The 21,445-nt window shown below is 42.0% G+C and overlaps 1 protein-coding gene across 2 annotated transcripts in view; it reads right to left on the bottom strand.

Moving 5' to 3' along the window:
- The window catches only part of CACNB2 (calcium voltage-gated channel auxiliary subunit beta 2), a 265,965-nt gene extending 245,626 nt beyond the window's left edge, over positions 1-20,339 (bottom strand). Inside the window, exons 1-2 of one of the 2 annotated variants that reach the window (XM_068934622.1) lie at positions 20,218-20,339; positions 8,605-8,697 (exon numbers count right to left, since the gene is read on the bottom strand). In XM_068934622.1, the coding sequence (XP_068790723.1) occupies positions 8,605-8,697; positions 20,218-20,316 (192 nt within the window). In that variant the 5' untranslated portion in view covers positions 20,317-20,339. The remainder of the gene's footprint in view (positions 1-8,604; positions 8,698-20,217) is intronic. The other variant, XM_068934621.1, reaches the window with a different exon arrangement.
- Between the last annotated feature and the right edge of the window lie 1,106 nt (positions 20,340-21,445).

The following is a 21,445-nucleotide window of genomic DNA, read 5'->3' on the forward strand; positions in this document are numbered from 1 at the left end:
TGTTCCCTTGTCTCATACAATAACAGGAACAGAAAGATTTTGCAAGTTTTACCCTTTCATATCCTCCCCATACTGCTGATGGAGTTTGAGAAAACATCATTTTCCATAAGCATGGGAAATTTTATTTTAGCATGTTATTTTAACAATGCAAGCAACTTAGGAAAACATCTTATTTTCATTTCAGCATAGATGGCAGCTGATGGATAAATCGTAGCAAACCTTGGGAAGAGATGCGTAAAACTGATCAACTTTTGATTATACTGTTTTATAACTCTGGCAGTTTCCTCTACAGTTATTTCAAGGACAAGTGTGGAAGAATCTTTAATCTTTTTTCATTATAACCAAACTTTCCCCTGACATGTATACTGTTTCAAAAGAATTCCTAAAAAGTAAATAAGGTCAAGGAAGATAGACAAGGAATGATTTATTTTCCAGAGAGCTATGCATGCAGTAAAATGTTTTAAGAAAATTATTAAGGGAAGAATACTGAATATATACCAGAATTGTAATGGCTTATAAAAAGAATAAACCAGGCTAGCCACGCTTCACTGCTTCTAGAGGAATAATGGCGTCCGCCTCTAGCTCAACCCCTCCAAAAGCAGAATCTGCTATGCAGACCTCAGAGCCACCTGATCCACTGTGGCTTAAAGCTCTATTTCTAACCCAAAAGACATAGTGTTTCAGGCCCATTTGGCACAGAACCAGGTTTAGTCTTCATCCTGTAACAGACTTTCTATATTTAGAAAGTATTTTTGGTCCAACTTAAAAAACAACTGAAAACTCAAAAAACCACTGGGAGGCAATAGGAGGAAAGATATAGAAGGTATATATAGAGATATTTCTTCTTTCACCTCATTCATCCTCTCCCTTTCAGCTCCCAACTCATTACAAGAACCAGTTCACTTTCATACCCAAGACTTGACTGCCCTATAGTAAAGAATCTGATGAAAACTATTTATCATACAGGTTTATGCGAAGCTCGTAATTGATGCTATGAATCTGTAAAGTATTATTAATAACCTCCTTTGGCAGAGAGACAAATTCAGATATTCCACATTATCAGACTTTAAGGAAAAGTCTTCTAGTCTTTCATATTCCTAGGACTGTTTCAGGTCCTACAATTTTTCAAACTAGTCATGTTTGCTAACTAAAATAATGTATGATTATCAGTGAAAAATTGTGCCCTAATTGTGCACCTATGGATGTCACTCTGCAATTCAGTGCCCAGAAGAAAAGTTTTATTGTAAATTTGTTAGAAGATTTACAATTAATTTTAGAAATAGTGGAGCATGAAGCTTTTCAATGAACATGATAATCCACCAAAAACAAATCTGAGCGAGATCAGAGGAAAAAGCAACACTCTAATCTTCAGAACCATGAAATCAGTGCTGGAAGTACTGTCTAAACATAAAGCCCAAGAGAAGACAGCTGCACCTGCCTATAAAACTGGCAACTTCATGACTAATTGGATAGAAATGGCACTTGTATATGTCTTAATGTATTTGCTTAGTGACGTATAAAACCAAACACTCCTGAATTTCAACAGGAATGTACCGGTGAGGTATTCCGAAAGACAGAACATTCAACAGACCCCTCTGGCTAATTGCAAAGTACCTTCCTTTTTTTCCCTGAACCATATCAGCAACCAGAAATGGCTGCAACCAGCAGCAACCAGCTTGCTGCAAAACAGCCAACCGGGTCTTATTTTTCCTTCAAACCACTTGTATTTTGGAGCGTAAGATGACATCTGCTCTAAAGAGGACCAAACTATTCCCTTGTGCTACACATTCGTTCCCAATCAAAACCATACAGTATAAATGCAAGCCCTGAAAATCAGTGCAACATTTACAAGGAGAAAAATAATTTCGAATTTCCATTTCTGTAAAAGGAACTAAGTCAGCAATTATGTTTACAGTGTATTCATGCATTAGTATAACTTGAACTTCGCAAGGGACTTGAGATATTTTATTTCTCCAGAAAACACCTTATTAGTGCTTGTTAAAAGAAGTTTTTTCCAATAGGTTGCTCCGTAAAAAAACTCAAAAAATAAACCAATTAAATAGACCTTTAAGAACAAGTTGTCAAAACACCTTACTTATCTTCATAAGGGATTTTTGACAGTTTCTACATTAGCTATAATTAAATATATGCAGCGGAAACTTCCTCTTATTGCAGACACTCTTAATGTCTGTGCTTAATATACTTGAAGACATCTATGACAGCATATAACAGAACCTTGCATTTAGCCACAATACTCAGAATTATTCTTTTGAGTAAGACAATGCCGCACATGAGAACCACAAACAGCAGTGAATGTCCTGGGAGAAGCAGGGGACAAAATAAAACAAAACACTTGATTCTCGTTCAGTCCTATTCCTTATTTTGATCTTAACTGTTTACAACTGTGTAGCTTCTTCTCACAACTCCTCCTATACCCCATCTAAAAGATCAACAAATACAGGCAAGGAGGTTCTCAGATCAGCTCTAAAGCAGTTCTTTCACATCTTTGCTAGGTGTACCACATGCAAAACACACTGCTTCAAATAAAACTGCAAAAGAGAGACTGCCAGAGATCAATCACCAATCTTGAAGACATTTGGCCAAAGATAAAGCCTAAAAAGACAGCTATGCTTAAGCCTTTCTGCTCATTCCCTATACTATGCATTAGGACGGAGAAGTCTTCATCCACGCGTTCAGCAAAGTCACAAAGCTGATGCTGGCAAAGTAACATCACACACACATGTCAACTGAAGGCCATACTCCTATTCTGCAGTATTTAATAACGGATTATTTTTAGTCGTTCCTCCCTGCAACGTTCTCACACCCTGTTACGAGAAATATGAAAAGACTAAAAGGATGTAAAAGAAGAGTTTCATGATGTTTTGCCTGATTGCTTTGCTCTGAGGGTTTTTTTTAAACACATGGCAGCATTTTGATTTCTATTCTTAGAAACCATTTGAGGCAAAAAAGGCCCATGAAAGAATTGAAGTCCACAAATGAACTTCCTCTCCATTGGGTGTTTTCTCAGCCATCTCCCCTCCAGTCATGCTTGCCAAAATCCCATGCTTTATAGGGGCATCTGTTCTACTCTCTCCAGGCCAAAAAAGGAGACTTCTCAAACCCTTACTACAGATGAGGAAACATATAGCCCAACGAGCCTAATGCAATTTTCCTGTGTCTACAGGGCCTAGAACTGCAGTTGCACAACTGGGTTAACAGCTTTCGGTCGCCAAATGGGAAAGCCCCTTTCTCCTCCCTCCCCACTTCCTTCCCTCCCTCAGCCACACATTCCTAATCCAGTCCTTTTTTAAAAATCTTTCCTCCTCCTACCCCTCATTTACTTAGTTTTTAGCACATGACTGAAGAACTGAGAGGTATCAGCCAGTAATGAAACTTACTCCACATCAATAACTGAACTGACATATTCTTACGAGTCTCTCTATTTCTCTACCTGCTTCATCCATTTTTCTTTTATGAACTTCAACTACTTTACGTGACAAGAAATATATAAAGAAAATAGTCCTTTCCTATGCTAACATTACTCGTAGGGACATGATCTAATTTTGTAGTGTAACAAACACAACTTCACCTGATTTGATTCAAAACTCATTAACAATTGCTTGATACAAACAACATATCACCCTGAGACTATACTGCCTGACTCCGATTTAACAGCCTTACAGCAAAGTGTGGCAGCTCCCACTAATGCCAGAAGAAGGGAACTATACAGAAATCACGCTCCCTACATAGACCTCAATTTAAGATGGCTTTATGTAAAGACTGCAGATTTCCATTAAGAGCTTACAATTCACAGTGAAAAACATTAGCTGTTACAATTCATCAAATTTAAACCCCACAATATAAAGGTTTAATCTGTTTCAAATAAGCAGATGTTCCACTACATACTGCTTACATACAGCTGCAATGCACAAAGAATGTATTAATCTGAAAGAGTGCTTTTTTTTTTTTAACTTATATTTTTTGGCTAGCCACAATATTGTTCACGCATAGCCTTCAAGAAACAGTAATAGTCTTAGCAGAGAAAGCATGAGCAGTTTATCAGCATAAGATTGTCAGTACTGAGCATTAAGACCAAAGCTAGAATCTGTGCCCATTTATGTGCACAGCACATAAACAGACTGACTGACAGGGATGACTGAAGTTCATCCCTTCATGAAAAGGAAAATCAGACATAGGAAAGTCCTATATCTGAAAAATCAATTAAAAGAATAAGAATAAATTTCTGACATTGCATGGTTCTCTGGTGTAATCCAGATTGACAGGCAAGTTTATGAACAGATCTAAGCCAATATTTGAAAATAATTTTTTAGTGCAAATCTTAGTTTCACCATTCATAAAATTCAGTAGGTAATTACACAACCAGGCAAATGTCCTTAAAGGAAAATGGAAGAATAATGAATTCCCTACCTAATTATTTATAGCTGTGCTTTTGAGTGAACACAGTGTAACAGGCATCGAGCCAGTATTTAAAGGCAAAAAAAAAAAAAACAGATTTGTAAAACCTTAAATATATTAGTAAGAAAGTTCATAGTCTACAGGCTATTTCACAATTTAATCTGTCTTTGCAATACACAGAAATCCCAACAACTTAGACTGCCTCTGTGATTAATCATTAGGATTTAAAATAAAACCTCAACAAAGACAGGTCCAGAAGTGCAACCACAAAATATGTAATGCTGCCAGGACATGCAATTCGCTTAAAATAATGTTGCTGGGAAGTACCATAGCGTTGTCTGCAAAATATTTTGTTTGATTCATATTTTGAAAAACCCTTGGGAACAAAATCATTACCATACATCAGTCAAAATGGCAGCAAGTACAGATCTGATCCAATTCAAAGTCTTTCACAGCTAACCCTAAAAGCAAGCTGCTTATCACTCCAGAGCTCAGAAAAGATGATGAAAACCATATAATACAATGTTCTTTAACTCCCTAAAGACAATGATTAAAGTCAGTTAGGAGGTGATTAAAGCATGCTATGCAATGCGGCTTTAGCTTTCCAAATATATTGCTTAATTGTCAATACAACTTCATAACATCACATACAAAAAACTTCTTCCTTCACCTGCTGTTGAAAATCAAGTAGTCACTGCTAGCACGTAAAAGGAAGATAAAGGTGTTATTTTTTTACACTCCAAAACCATCAATAATATTCTGGAGAAAAAAACAAGTAAACAATTCTGCTAATATTAGCAGACTAGAAAATGATCCAAAACATTCTCCTAAGATTTTAAAGTTCTACAGTACCCCAAGCAATAAACAGAAATAAAAAATTCTATCAATAGATAACATTCACAGTACAGATGAGGTTCAATCAGCTTGAGAAGAACCTTTTTTTGAGTTGTATTTTACATCTGCAAAGTTATTCTTGCTTCAGTTCAATGCCTGTTTTATAGATATTAATAAGAATACTATCATTCTCCTCTACTTCAGCATTCTGAAAAACAGATTTAAATGGGAAAGATCATTCTGCACAGGGCTGTTACGGAGAATTTCATCACCCTTTTATACAACAGCAGGCATTTTCAAACAATTTGAATGAAATGTTACTTTGTCCTCTTTCATTCAAATAAAACTACACTGGCATTATTTTTACTACCGAAGCATTTGGTACCGAAGCATTGCAGGAAACTTGCCAGGTACATATTGGAGCCAGAAGTGCATACATCCTTAAGGAAATAGTAAGATGCAGACACAATAAAGCTTTGTCAATAAGTAATAGATATCGACTCCTTGCCCCCTGGAGCAGCAGCTTTGATTTAACTGGCCAATGGCTCTATGGATTCAAATGACTGAATTCTATATGCAGCAAGTTAACTAGCTCTTAAACAGTATCTTCATTGCCTTACACATACAAAACTTCTTCAGGACTAGACATATTCGTCTTCTCTGAGCCAGCACCAATACATTTTTTTGTTAGGAAAATTTCACTTTCCATTAATGCTTACAACAAAGAATCTGCACGCCTTTCTCAGCTCTCCCAGTTTAAGGACAGCTTCTCAGTTTTCAGAAAGAGGTAAAAAAATAAAATAAAATACATGGGCGCATCATTGATTCTACTGGATTTGGATTCATCTGTCCACCTTGCTTTTCTGTAGCATTCTATTCACCCATTCCTGGACAAACACCAAATCCTCCAAGACAGATACATGTATAGAAATAGGTCATACACAGCACCGAGCTACAAGAGTCTAGGACAGACATACAAGCTTAGCTAGCAGAAAACAACTGTCCCTACTCTATTTAATGTCCAGGGGCATCTGGCATCCTGGTCGTGTGACTGGCTATTCTTCATTAGAACAGGAGAAGACAAGGCTGTCCTCAAAGGAGGACCAGAGCAGGACCGCCTGCTGAAGGTGCAAGTCATAACTTCTCAAACAGACCTGGCTGCAACAACTAGCAAGATCCCCTTCTCCCATATATTCACACATTTGCTACAATTCAAACCGCTCTTCCTGTACATTACTTACTAGGCACGTTTTTTGATTTTTTTTAAGCAATGCTATATAACATGTATCTATCCATTAACATCTCTTCATCATCTTCAGTGACAATACCATTTTAAAACTCAGTTTGCCTGATAGCTAAGCACCTTTCACCCTTCAGACATTTGTGTCATATCATTTGTATATCTCCTAAACTTGGATTTACTCCAGTTAAATATATAAACCCCCACTGTACAAATCTACACCTGAGCTAGTCATGCTCTCCGCTCCTCTTATAGCCAAGGGACTTTTAGACTGTAGGTCACTTACCCTGCTTTTATGCCTGTTTTGAGGATTTGATGAATAATGTCCCACAGTCTACAGATCTCCATTGACTAGGGGAGTCCAGCTGAACATCTACATGCTTGATTATCTTCCCCCCACCCCACGCTATATACTGTTTGCTCTGCTCCCCCCTAGCATCAAGAACAGATCCTTAAGACAAGTTTCAGCCTACAGTTTACTCTGACACGTGGAGTTAACAAAGATTAATGTTGTATATCTGGAGGGCTTTGGCTCAGTTGTCAGGACTGGGAAACCAGCAGCCAAAATTACTGCTATCTCACATGTTGGAAGGTTGAGGGTTAGCTCTCATTTAGGCAAATGAGAAAGGCAAACAGCATGCAGCTGGTGTAAAATAAACACATATATTCTGCTAAAACTGTTCCAAGCTGAGCTCAACTTCCATGAGAAGCTCAGGAAAACAGCGACACAGCTTTCTTTATAACAGTTTCTTTGAACTGAGAGATCATGCTGCCACCCCTAAACATACAGGACTACACTTTGACTTCTTTTTCTCAGAGTATTTTTAAACAGGACAAAGTAGCGCAAATAAGAAATTTATTGGTCTGTGGTTTACACCTTCATATTATTTACTGCCACTGATAAACTCCCATGATCAATTAATACTTCACACCTACGCCAAGCACTCACTGACACGCAATGGGGACCCACCATTATCAAATCTACAGACTAACTCAAAACCTGCTAACATGATCACAGCCAGATTAAGCAGAAAAAAATCTACAAGCAGAAGAAACATGTAGTGATAAACCTAACATAACAGTAATGGATTCATTAAATGTTTTGGACTGACAAACAAGCAAAACAGCCAGGCAGAGAGGGAAGTCCAGTGCCTCCTTGCTGAAAAAACAAAACTCTAGGGAAAAAAAAAGGCAAAAAAATCCACAGAACACTTCAGAGAAAGATGACAAATTCTACACTTCCAAAACCTCAACTTAACTCAGCAGGACATGAAGAACTCAGTTTAAGCCTCTGCCGACTCAGGCAGTCGCCGCGTAGCTCTTTGCACGCTTTACGTTTTGGGAGTCCTGTTCTCAACCACGAGCACCTTCAAACACGTTTTCCCCTCGCAAAAGCCCCTCTTCAGCAGCACCGCCCTGCAGCCGCAGCGCGCGTAGGGCTCCGGCTACCCCTCTCTGAGCTGCTCATCACTTCTGTTGGCCAAATCAAGTCACCTCCGACCACGCAGGGGTCTGGGATCCCCGGAGGCTCCTCTCCCTGCCCTCCCCCAGGTCCCCCCTCGGCGCAGCAGCGCCCGACACACGCACAGAGCCACGCAGCCTCTGGGAAACCGACGGACATGACCCCGTCCTCTGCCATCCTGCCGGCATCAGGGCAACGGCGACAAACTCTGCCGAGGATTTCCCCTCCAACTCATGTCTTAAAATAACACAAGGATGTGGGAGGAAGCATCTCAGTTCACCCTGCCTCGCACGGCGCTATTTTAAGCAGGAAATCCCCAAGGGCTGGTCGGGTTTTGATGCCTCCTTCTGCCCCTTCCCTCCAGCTCTCCCATCAGACTCCACCTCCTCCTCCAGCCTTCATCACCTGATGGCATTGCAGCAGGGAAAACATTGAAAACTGCTATGCATGGAAAAGAGTAAGAAATGAAAAAGTATTTTTCTGCCAAGACGAAAACAATATCAACCAAATACTTTTCATTGTGCAGCAAAGACTTCTGCTACTGCTCAGGCTGCAGTATCACACTTTGTTCTGGTAACTTATTAAAAAAAAATAAATTTGAACATCAACATCAGCAAGTTTGCCAGCCTTATAAAAACTGAAAAACACATACCTGACGTACAAAACTGTTAGAGGTAGTGTCAGAAGATGTACTCCCATCTGATCCTTTAAATCGGTTTTTTCTTCTCGCCCCTTTACCATAAGACTGCAAAAAAAAAAAAAAAAGATTAGAGGAACAGTATTAGTTTATGTAACACCAAAACTTCCACTGCAAACATCACTGATGTACCACAGTTTGCTAGATGTTCGAGGATTCGAACTTTTCTGCCAAGTAACGGGCACACATTCAAGTAAGTAATTGATGGGATTATTTGTAAGTGCTCACTTACACAGGTAGGCTGGATCAGTCGAGCCCTAAATGTTTACTCTTCCACATTCAGGCTCAGGGAAGTATTTATAGACTTGAACATTGTTGTATTGTTATTCACAGTGGTGAAAATGCTTAAAAGGTATAGTTTGTTTTGTAGCTAGTTTCAATACACAGGAGATATTGGAGAAGCCTCCAGTACATCACAGCTATAAGCCAAGTCAGCTGAGGGAAAACTAAACAGTAACAAGTGACCAACAGTTTATTGATTCAGATATAATCCTACCACACAGGAAGAATATATAATCAAAAAAAGGGGGGAGGGGGAGGGAAATAAGTAAAAGCAACAGAACAAACAGAAAAGCAGTAAAATATATAACTGGAAAAAGGAGAAACTTAAAAGCAAGGTTTCTATTAGCAAACCACAAGGAGAAAGTAATGGTTGGCTGAAGTAAGAGTGATTAAATTATGTTTTTAAAACATATCAAATGACTAAAAAATAAAAAAGCTGAACACAGACCACCAGTAAACCAGCCGTAGACCACACCATGACGCTGTCTCAGACACCTTTCCAGGGCCTCCCTCCCAGGTAGAGTTGAGTCTCGCACATTGTTCCTGCTTAACTCATTAAGATACACATCATCATATCTAGTCACATTGCTTAAATTCATCTAAGCTTATATCAAATCATGCCTCGATTCCTTTAAACACTATTTTCCTCAAGACTGATAAATGCAATCTTTTCTCACTTATCATGCTGATGTAAAGGTCATTTTACTAATCCATCTCTCCTGATCACGTCTCCCATCTTTAAATAACCTCCCACAGTTCCCTACAATAAACAGAGCCTTTGTCTTCTCTTTCAAGGCCTACCTTGGCCTGCACCCAATCTTAGTTCTCATCTCGTGTTCAGCACCAAACTTTCAAATTCCACCATCGCTCAGGAAGAAACAACAAACACGAGTTTCCATCACCTTACATGCTAGCTTTTCAAATGATTATTTCACATCCTCCTCCATACTATCTTGCAACCCTTCCCCCAAGAATACAGCTTCCTTTACAGAAAGCTCACTGTTTTCCTTAAAATAAAATAAAAAATCCCTCTGGAGAATAAGGTGCTAGTGTGCTGATGCCTCTAAGTATTACACTAATGAATTATATTATTTCTCCTTTACTCTTTCCTAGAATTGCAGGTCTGTGTATCTCCATCCTGCTGTTGTCTTTGGCTGTAAGCTGCTGATGAGACCATGTTTAGGCATGACGAGAAAATTCTTAACAGCTTATATTGGGGAACAACGTTCACGACAACTTGGTCCCAATAGAGCAAACCCTGGGATAAAACTGTGCTCGGGTCCCTAAAATTTGTCCTTCCCTGGGTTTGAGCAATCTTCTGAGGACCACGCTGAGCTCCGGGCCTGAGTCCCTTCCATTTTCGTAACGGGGAAGGCTGGGCTCCAGCGCAGGCCCCGAGGTGCACTTAACATACAGGGCTGACAGGTCTTTAAGATCATGACCTCAAAATCTATACTGTAGCTCTAAGGTTATACAGCAATACATACGAAAAATATGATGGGATACTTTGGAACCTAAGGGCAATTAAGAAGGACGACGAATAGCAACTACTAACAAGATTATTTTCAAAACAATGAATACAGATACCTTGCCTCCAAGAGATGCACCAGAACAATCTCTGGAGTGGTATCTGGACCATTAATGTTGACTCTGGGGAACTTCCAGAGCACTGTGTGAAATCTAATATGATACCAAAATTTCAGAGACTCAGGTAACAATACATCTGTCAGCCCGACATTAATTCTCACCAAAATGATTTAATAGCTGTTATGTTACTAAGCTAACAAAGACTTAAGAGAAGGGTAATGATTTTCCCCAAAAATATGGATTTATGGCAAAGAGATTTTGCCAACTTAGCACGATTTTTACAAAACTAAAACATTCATGTAAAAAGTTTCTGAAAGGCACGTGAATTGATAGCACATACATGTTGTTTAGGACACAATAACAAAAAAATCAACATGCTACACGTTATGGGGATTAAAATAGGACTTTTTGATGAGTCTAGAAATGTAACCCAGCAGGTTACAAGATGTAAAACGTAAACTGAACAAGGAATCACTTTAGAAGGGTGCATTTTTAAAGGGGATTGTTGACAACAGAAAACTTTTTTGAAAATAGAAGAGTTTTTGTAAAAACAAAGATTAGATTGGAAGTACAATTACCATTAAAATATTTAAATAATTTTCCAGTTACTGTTAGAATAGACAGTTCTTGGAAAAATCATCTTTTTACATCCAGTATAGTATAATATTAACATACCTAAAATGTACAAAAGGTATCTCTGACATTGAGAGTCTTAAAAATAAAATAACTTATAAAAATCAAAATTTACAGATAAAAAATTACAGTCATAAAAGTAACTATGACTGTATTGTGAGAGTTGACTGTTATCTGCCAGTATCCTGACCAGCTTTCCTTCAATTCTCGTGAAAGGATACTAAAATATAATTCATAGAAACTAAAGAGTTTAAGACATTTACATCGCAGCTCAAGAATATAAAACATCCACAGAGAGAGCACAATATCTAGACAATTTTTTAAATAATGTACAGTACAGTAATATGCAATCCCCAATGAAATACTACAAGAAGGTACATATATTATTCTCCTCCACGGGCACATTTTTGTATTTGTACCCAGTTTCTATAATTTTGATTTGATTTACAGAACCCTAGTGCTCAGTTTTATAAGGCAACAAAAATTACTACAACGGCAGAAAAGGGACTGTATCTAGAGTTACGAGGATAAAACAACACCAGAATAAAAACGTGTTACATTTCTACATGTATTACAAGCACAGGTAAAACGCACGCTCGTCTACCTGGGTAGCAACAACTAAAAGCATTTAGCTCAGAGAGCATCGCAGTGTGACTCCACCTCACACTGAAACCTGCCTGGATTTTCCAGTGCTTTTGTGGGGGGGGGGGGGGGTACAGCAGCACACACATTCTTGTTCTAATCTTATGTAAGTGAAAACTGCTCAGAGCACAAGCCAAATACTAGCTTTGGCCACAAAAAATGTTTGACATGACAACAGGCTACGTCTCCAGAGCTGCTCCATAAATTAGGGACAGTCAGTTTCACAACTTTTTTTTTTGCACAGATTGATACGTAACAGGCGAAAAGGGGGCTACTGAGCACTGTAGAAAACTGAGGTTTGATGAACACTTTTATTATTTTAAAGGCCAACAATCTGGGTTACATTTATTTTCTAGCAACTATATTCTGACTTTCAAGCTTATTCCCAGAGTCAGAAACGTCTGAAACATTGTTTTAAACACGAGACAAGCATTCCACAAACAGATTCTTACATATTTCAGAAAATGATTAATGGTTAAGAAATGATCTCTGTCAAGTGAAGAATCATGCACACTCATTCTGCAACACTATATTTTGCTTCTTTGACTGTACTTTTTCCATAACATCTTAATGCAAGAACAAGACCTTTGTATTTAAAATAACCTACCAGTTACTTGCAATTCTTGGGGGGGGGGGGGGGGGGAGAGGTTTTTTTTTCCACAATGAACCCAGTATGTTACTGTGATTTTCATATTAAAATTAGCTGTCTTATCTATGTTCCATGCAGCAGTTGGCTGTAATTAGGTAGCTAAAAATAAAGGGCTGAATCATGACATGCAGACATTGGCCAGTAAAAGCAGTAACATGGGGCAGTCTTTTTCATAGCACACAGTAGCCCCAGCTAAAAGCAGAACAACCAAACTGAAACTGATGTCTGTGCAGCCCCGTACACCATCTCCAACGGTAACAACTTCAAAACCGAGCATGAATAGCTGCCTACAATGAACCATAATTTGACTCAACTAATTTTAATTCAACAGACTCCAAACAGGCTGCAAACAAGCCTGTTTATGAAGTTTTGCTCACAGGAACATTCTTACTGGATTTCTGCAGAACTTCCTATACAAGTAAAAATGTAAGTGTTTACAAGATGAAAACTGTAGCTTGGTTTATTAGTCAGATGCGTGAAGTTCTTTTAAAATTGGCTGAGTCGCCTGAGACAAGAAACACAACACATGCATTTATGCTTCTTAAAATACCTGGCAGACGATGAGAGACCTTAAAAAAAATCTTCCAAAGTAATCTTGTAAAAAAAATTTCATCCAGCAGAGTCTTAACAAAGCAAAGAAGGGCTCTGCTTTCTAACCCTGACTTGAAAGCACATTATGCAACCTTTATTGTAATGAAACAAAATATGAGAATCATATGCCGTATTATAGGCATGCATAGCAGTTTCCTGATAAAATTAACAGTCTCCTATACAGCTATCTCAAGTTACTACACAGATGACATTTGTGTCAGTCAATGAAACCCTTTGATTTTAATAAGTTTGTTCCTCAACAAACAAAAAGTATGCACCCATAACATTTAATCCTCTAAGACAGATGACAAACCGAAGGCATGGCTAATCACTACATGCAAAATACTATCATCTGGAAAAGGAAATCTAAAGCATTTCAAATGACCAACTATCTACAGCCAGGAAACTAATCTTCAGTGGAAATCTTAAACTCCTATTCACTAACTGTATTTTATACCCCCTGTATTTTATACCAAAGCAGAGAAGAGCAGTATATGCAGGGTGAGCCTGTACCTTTACTAATTAGAGCAGACAAAACAGCACCAGCACTGAGACTGATACCAAAGCTAGTGACAAAGATAAACCCTTAAAAGCCAGCCTACTGGTCTCATTTGAAGAGTAAAGGAAAGGTGCAGAAGACTGAGGCATCAAAGTCACTGAAGTGCAGTCAGGTCTCGGAACAAAAAAAAAATGATGCAAGAAAGGAATTGCAGAGAGCAAAGCAAACAAAATAAAAATACAGAGCTGAAATGAAGCTTGCATGATCTCAGTGACGATGAACAAAAGACCAATTATAAGGATCAAAGAATATCTAAAAGTAAAGAAAAAGATTGATCCTGAAAGCTTATAGAATTGCTAGATAGGTCAGAAATGACAGACAGTACACTAAGCATTTTCTCCTTCCCATGAAAAAGCTTTGAAAGATATTTAAAAATGAATGCGCATTGGACAAAGAACAGAATTAGAAGACAATGCAGAATATGCAGGTCCAACTCCATCATCCTCTTAGAAAAATCAGTTTTTGCTACTTTAATCAATTTCTTACAAGAAAACAATTGAGACCGTTCCCATAGATGAAACCTTCTGAACCCCATCCGGTAAAAGGCCAGACTTGCCATCACTAACTAACCATACCCTTCAGCTGATACCCCCCAAAACAATACCCTCCAGATGCTGTAGCCTCCAGCATCTGCTCAATTATTGTAAACCCCTAGACCTGTCACTCAAACAAAATAACCTGGAGGTCTTTGGATATAAAGGGTCAGCTACAGAAAAAGACACGAATATTTCTGATGTTTTCATCATAAATCAGAACAGTCTCATAAAGGAGGGGTGGCTAGCCTTTTAACCCTATGCAATATATAGCCAAAGTCTTCATACAGCTGAGGGCTGGAAGACACATACTTTGGTGATGAGTTTCCCAGCACCCCATAGGTCTCTTCTAAAACAGGAATTGGGGCAATGGGGCAACACTGGACATAGCAATATCCCCTGGCTGGGGTTTCAAATCACCCTCCGTGGGCAACGCTGGTGCAGCCCTGCGACGTTCACTCAGCCCCGTGACATACATTCAGTGAAGAAGCTGTGGAGTTCCCCATACCACAGAGAAGAACCACACGGAAAACTAGATCTCAGAACGTGGATTTCTTCAAACAGACACCATCTGCTATCAAGACACAATTTTAAAAGGATGAGGGTTCAGTTCAGAAATCTTATCGGAGTGAGGCTCTCCATGTCTTTGGGTTCACAGGAGCTGCTGAGGCTGCTAAGTCCAGTCCAGGGTCCTTTTTTTAAATCCTCCATCTACATCAAAGCAAATCCAACCAAACCAAAAAAAATCTAACTAATTGGATGTATTTATCCAAATTTGCATAAAAAATCCAAAAATAAGCTCTTGACAGGTTATCTTTCTTCCCTCTCCCCTCCCCTCAAAAATGGGAAATTTATCTCTGCTGAGAAATCTGTAATAGGGTCAAATCTTTGATGCTTTTTTGCTGGCGTATGATACACCCTTGCCAATATTGCTATGAGAAATACCCTAATCCTCACCAGTCCCTACACTTCTAAGCTGTCTCCCAGTGCTTTTGCCCTGTCCCCAGGCCAACAAGGGCCAGGTTGCCTGGCAGTCGCGTCCCCCCGCAACGGAGAAGAAGGGGGCACTTGGCCTGCTCCCCTCCTGCCCCGCGACCTGGGAACCCACTTTCAAGTCTGCTGCACATCTATCTGCCCTGTCGCGCCAGTGATGAAGATAACTGTTTTCAATTCAGCAAAAAAAGTTTCAGCAGGTAACAGCAGCAGGTGTTAAAACTCATGCCTAAACCCCGTTGTACCTCTTGCAGCCTTTTAAGATTGGGGACAATAGTTGCAGGCCAGGTGCCTGCTCTTCCATACCTGATCTCCAAGAATTTGCCTATTTCTCTTAAACAAGTAAACAGAAAAAGAGATCTGACCCTGTGACAGAAAGACATATCTGCAGCCAGCAATGCGGAAGCTTCCCTCTCTGAAGTGGGGTGTTTGCCTTTCTGACAAGAATCCTGATTTTTACTGCTTTGTGTTATTGTTAAACTCTTCCATCCTGGAACAGAAAAGAACTGAGTAAAAGAAGCAGTAGAGAAGTAACTGTAACGTCAAAGAATCCAGGGTTGGAAGGGTACAAGAACTTTCATCCACAATGTTTGAATTATAAACCTAGAGACAAAGCAAAGCAAAAACAGAGTTGCTCTCTAGCAGATGGTTAACAAATACTCAAATAAATTGGGACTAAAACTGCCGAATTTTTTCAAAGGACTGACAATCTAGGAAAATGTAAAAAACAATGATTATAGCTCATATATGCTGATGATATATAATACCCAAGTGGCAAATAAATGTCTCTGAAATAAAGGAGCATGCAAGATCACCTATTATTGGTAGAGTCCAGGAAAATGCAGAACAAACCAAAAGAGCTGAGAAGAATCATCAGAAAAATAATAGCTGAAAGTTGCAGGGCTTTTTACGTCAAAAACTATTAAAATTTATTTCTGTCATTAAGAAGTACAGCACTGAAAGGAGGTCATCACATCAGCAGAGAAAATACTACCCCTTGCTGAGGACCATGGGAGAGTCCAATGAATGGAGTTTGATTTCATCTCTTCCTCATTCTAATATGCTATTGAGCTACTGCCACATAGCACCTGGCTTCTAGAGATGCTGGCAGAAAAGTATAAAACCGCCCACACCTCCATAACAAATGGTAATTATTGTTACTGAAGTAAGCAAGGGGTAGAAATTTTGTTTTCTGAATCAATTGCAAGTTAGTTTTACAAGTTAGTCAGAGGAAACACTCTACTGCAAAATATTTGCATAAAGAATAAGTAAACAGGGTCGGTATTGTGATAAATCGGCTTTGCTGAAATAGAGCAGCAGAGGGCAGTGTGATTAATCTGCTGAGAATAAATCTCTGGCTATTCTTCTTAGTCGTCATGACTGCAAGACAGCCTGTGGGGGGAAGGTGCTATGCAACTGAAAAGATAGCTGGAGATCCAAGAAGAACAACAGTCATAGGCAGGGCTAAGTAATTAAGCTGCTATTCAGGAGTCACCAAAATAGACATTACTCCAAAATTCACAGCAATCATATTCTATACAGAATGAAAAACGAACAAACCTGTCCCTAACTCCACGGCTCCCGTTTACGTTCAGCAGCGCAGCCGGACCAGCTGCAGCTGAGCTCAGCGCAAAGGGAAGCCTGGGCTCATCACAAGCAAGCGCTCCTGGAATGATGAAGCCTTTGGACTTGAAAGGAAGAAGCACTTAATATAATCAGAATGCAGAGGAAATCTAAATTCAAGGGAAAGAAATGAAGAAAACAATCAAGAAGAAAACGATTGTCATGTAAAACGTGTCGAGGTATTAGGACCTGCAGTGACAGATGATGCGTAAGGAGGCAAGAAAAGAACAGGAAATAAATAATAACAGGGAACAGGGATTTATCTAGGATAAGATACTTCCTCCCTGGACAGGGTACTCTATTGCTGCCTGTTATAAGGTTTCATTATGTTTCCTTTGAAACATCCCATATAAATTACTGATCTGACTTGGTAAGATTGTTCCAATGACACAACACAGGAACCTCTATGATGAGAAAATAGAAACAGAAACTGAATCTAATGATTTCTGGGGACTAAGGGACTTTGAAACAGGATCAGAAAATATAATTAAATGAGAGGAAAAGAAAACAGAAGGAGCGGGACCATGAGAACCATGAGAAGTATTAATATGCTATGTTACAATATATGAAGAAAAAATGAGCATAGCATCTGAGTTATTTAAAATAATTAAATTGAGTATTCTGATTAAAATTTGTAGATTTGAGAAGTTCCTGAAATAAAGAGCTAAAAAGGGAAATGGAGTTGATTCAGAAAAACAGCTACTGATCTTAAATCACTCCGAAGCATTTCAATAGCTTGCACGCTTCATGAGTTCTGAAAATCAAATGCTGAGTTTATTACAAAAGAGTCACACCTACAACGACTACTTTGCATTGACTTACACATCAACACTGTGAATGACTCCACAGTGTAACAAGTAACATGCGCATACATCTGGATAAGACTGGACATCTCAAAGTTTACCACAACCCTGCCTGGACTAGGATCAAAATGAGTACTTATGCTTTTTACAGTAGCATGGAGGTAAGAGCCTCAGTATATTAGGTAAGACAGAAACACGCATAGATACCTTGCCTCTGTGTCAAGGAACTCCTCGGGGAGAGGACAGTATAATTGTCAGGATCAACGCCTACAGGGATTTTATTCCCTTTGCACGTCTTGTTAGCAAAACAGGTTACAAAAATAAGGACTAGAGTTTACACAGAGGCTATCTAAGAACTGTTCACATAATTAACACTGTGGAAGTAATTACTCTTAAAGATTGTTAAATATATTCACTCCTCTGCCAAGCCTGGACAAGTTTGGCCAAAATCTATGGAAGGGTACGAGCCAATATATTGACCATGGTGCACAGCCAGATTAAAAGAAACTCTCTGCTTTGCAAAAGTAAAATTCTTGGAGAAGAGAAATCTTCAAGCTTGTTACAAGTATACGAAGGCTCTTCAGTTATATTTCACTAAATCATAATTCCCAGAAGTAGCACTTCAGAGAGAGTACTTTTAGGAGTGATATCACTCCGTAAACTCGCATGTTTTTGTTTTTCCTTTTTTTTTCTGATGCGCTACTTGGCATGAAATGTTTCTAGGATCAATACTCAAGCACCTTAGTGAAAAAGATAATGGTGGGCCTAACTGAAGTACCTGTAGGCTATCTACTTGATGATTCACATATTCACATTAAGCTTCTCTTTCTCACTGTGAGTACACTCTAAAGCAGCAAGATTTTACAATATTGATTTTTTAGAAATCACGTTAATGGAGCAAAAACTCAGATCAGAATAATTGTCTTTCAATGCACTACATACAAAGGAATTAACTGAATATTATTATTCAGATAAAGGGATCTTTTGTTTCCATAATCTTACTTCTTCCACATCCAAGGTTTATGTATGACTGGAACATATACATACGCAGAAGATGAGATTCTTGTTTTGCCTAACTTGACTTTGGTTTAGAAAACTGAAAATTATTCCCTGAACCGAAAAGCTGCATTATCACTGTCTTGAGAAGTGGTCCTTTTTTGGTGTAGGCATTCAGAAACCAATTAAATAGAACAGAATATAAGTACCTTACCTGAAACATAAAAAGTGCAAGAATTAGCAACTATCCTTCCCCTCTAGAGAGAGAGTCTTTATCTAGTTAAAAGGAGGGGTGAGATTCAACTTTATGATCGCTATTTGACATTTCGCCACAGCAGAGAGGCACCATATGATTTCACAGTTGCCCATTCTGTTCTTAGGGCTGAAAAGAGACAAGAAAGGAGGTATTTGCAGGTCAGAAATTAGTTCCACCGCCGCTGTCTCTGGAGAAGTTGGCAAAGCAAATGGCCCTACTGAAAGGTCTGCTCCACACTTAGAAACTGCAGACAAATTCACATCCAAAGAGATACTTTTTCTTTTTAACTTAACCTAGTCTCCATTTCAGTGCCTGAATTTTGTTCCGCTCTTCGCAATCCTCAGTAAGTAAAGATCAATTAGCGAGTCTTTTGACAGACTGACACCGTTTTCCTGTGGCAATCAAGCACTTCTGTGATGAAACCAGACCACTTTCTCCAAAGAAAATAGAGGATTAGAGATAGCTTTGGCAGCAGCAATAAAACTGCCACCCCGAAAGGAAAAAAAATCCAAATCTCTGTCCTAACAAGAACAAGTATGTTTGTAATTTAAAACGCACACAATCATATTTTACCACCCTTTTACCGGGTTTAAAAATAGCTCCCTAAGTCTGTGTAGCCAACTATTGCAAACTCGGAGATATTATGCAACATTCATATATTAAACAGGATCCATCTTTCAAAATATAAAGTCTTCACCAAGCCTGCTACCACCTACTCCCTGTCACCCTCCGTACGTCCAGCCCGCATGCAGCGCACACGGCCCGAGCTGGTACAATTTCAGAGGACTCTCACAGCACCCTTTGCCCGGTGCTGCCGCAGCTGGGCTCCGCAGGGCACCGGGCACCGGCACCCTCCGCAAAGCGCGGTGCCGCGACCGGCGCGCACGGCCTGCCCCTCTCCGCCAGGCTCCTGCCCGTGCAACAGGTGAGCAGGGCGCAGCAGAGCGCGGGGAGCATCACGGCCGGACACAGCAGGTTACCGGGGGAGGGAAAAATAACCGCAGCCCGCAACAAATGCACGGAGGAGCGAGCGCCTCAACAGCAACGCTTTCTTATCTAGGTACGCCCTGGGTAACTGAAAGGCTACTCGCTCTGCAAAGCCCCTGTGGCACAGAGCACCCCACTGTGTGCGGTAATTAAACGGTCGGGCTCTCCAGAAGAGCTGTCAAACTTTTCTGACGGCGGGGAGCTGAAGTGGAAGGACAGACAGCTCTGGCAGCCCGGTCGCTCCCTTCCCCATTTGCTCCGGCGGCAGCTCAGGCACCCCCGGGCCGCTGCACCCCCGCCAAGCCCGCCCGGCCCGGCCGAGCGCCGCCGCCGGCCCCCGCCCCCGCCCCTGCCCCGGCCCCGCTGCCCGCCGCCCGCCGCCCGCCGCCGCCCGGGGCCCGGCCCGGCCGCGGGGTCCGCCGCCGCCGCGGTACCTGCGCCGCCGCCGCTGCGGGCAGGGGGTTGTCCAGCAGCTCCATCTGCACCTCCTGCGCCGCGGCGGGAGGCGATTTGGACATGTCGCTCTGGACCATCGGAGACGAGCGCGGGGCAGCTCTGGCGCCGGGCCCTGGGCGGGCAGCGCCGGGCGGGCCGGGCCGGGCCGGGGCGGCGGCGCCCCTCAGCGCCCGGCCATGCGGGCGGCGGGGACGGAGCGCGGGCGGCGGCGGCGGCGGCGGCGGCGGGGACGGAGCGCGGGCGGCGGCGGCGGCGGCGGCGGCGGCGGCGGCGGCGGCGGCGGCGGCGCGGCTCGGCTCGGCTCGGCCCTGCCTGCTGCCGGCGGGGAGCGCGCAGCGCCGGGGGACGGGGCGCCGCCGCCGCCGCCGGGCGCAGGGGGAGGGCAGGGGGCGGCGCGTGGGGAAGAGGGAAAGTGACAGCGAGCATCGCCCCCCCCCCCGCCCCGAGGCACCGGGCGGCGGGCGCGGGGCGGCGCCTCCCTCCCTCCCTCGCCGGCCGGGCGGGGGCTGCGCGGCCGCTGCGCCGCGGGCAGGGCGAGGGCTGGGCGCAGGCCGCGGGCGCGGAGCTGCGCCGGGGCCTGGCGGCGGCGGCCCCGCGGAGGGCTCGGTGGAGGGGGCGGTGCGCGAAGGGCAGGGGAGGGTCGGGGGGTCTGAGCGGTGCCGGGGCCCCGGCCGGGAAGGGGGGCTGGGGCGGAGGGAGCGAGCCCGCTCCCCGCCTGCCGTCAGAGAAGTTGCTATTTACAGCTAGCATTGCCCTCGAGCGAGGCAGCGAGGCAGCGGCAGGGGCGGAGGGGCGCGCGGCTGCCGCTGCCCGCCGGCTCGGCCCGGGCGCGGGGCCCCGCCGGAGCGGCGCCGCCCCGGCCGGCTGCGGCGGGGAGAGCCGAGGGGACGTGCCGCTGCCCCGGCCGCCCCGCACAGGTGGGCGCTCCCGGTCCCTAGCCAGGACGTCGCGTGTCTCAGCTCGTGTCGAAGCCGAAGGCAGGCGCGGGATACGTTTGCTGTTAGGGAACAAATCGGCGCTTTTCAGACGGGAAGCTCTGTCCAATTGATACGGTTTCTTCCGGTACTTCTTGGAGAGTCCCGTAGGCACATGAGGCAGGGCTGAGTAATTCCTAGCTAGCAGGTGAGATAAAGCCTACTATCTATATTTATAAAACCTGCAGCAGCACAATTTTAATCCGGTTATCATGTACCCCACAGGAGACTT

The sequence above is a fragment of the Struthio camelus genome, chromosome 2, assembly GCF_040807025.1.
Source record: "Struthio camelus isolate bStrCam1 chromosome 2, bStrCam1.hap1, whole genome shotgun sequence".
Classification (NCBI taxonomy): domain Eukaryota; kingdom Metazoa; phylum Chordata; class Aves; order Struthioniformes; family Struthionidae; genus Struthio; species Struthio camelus.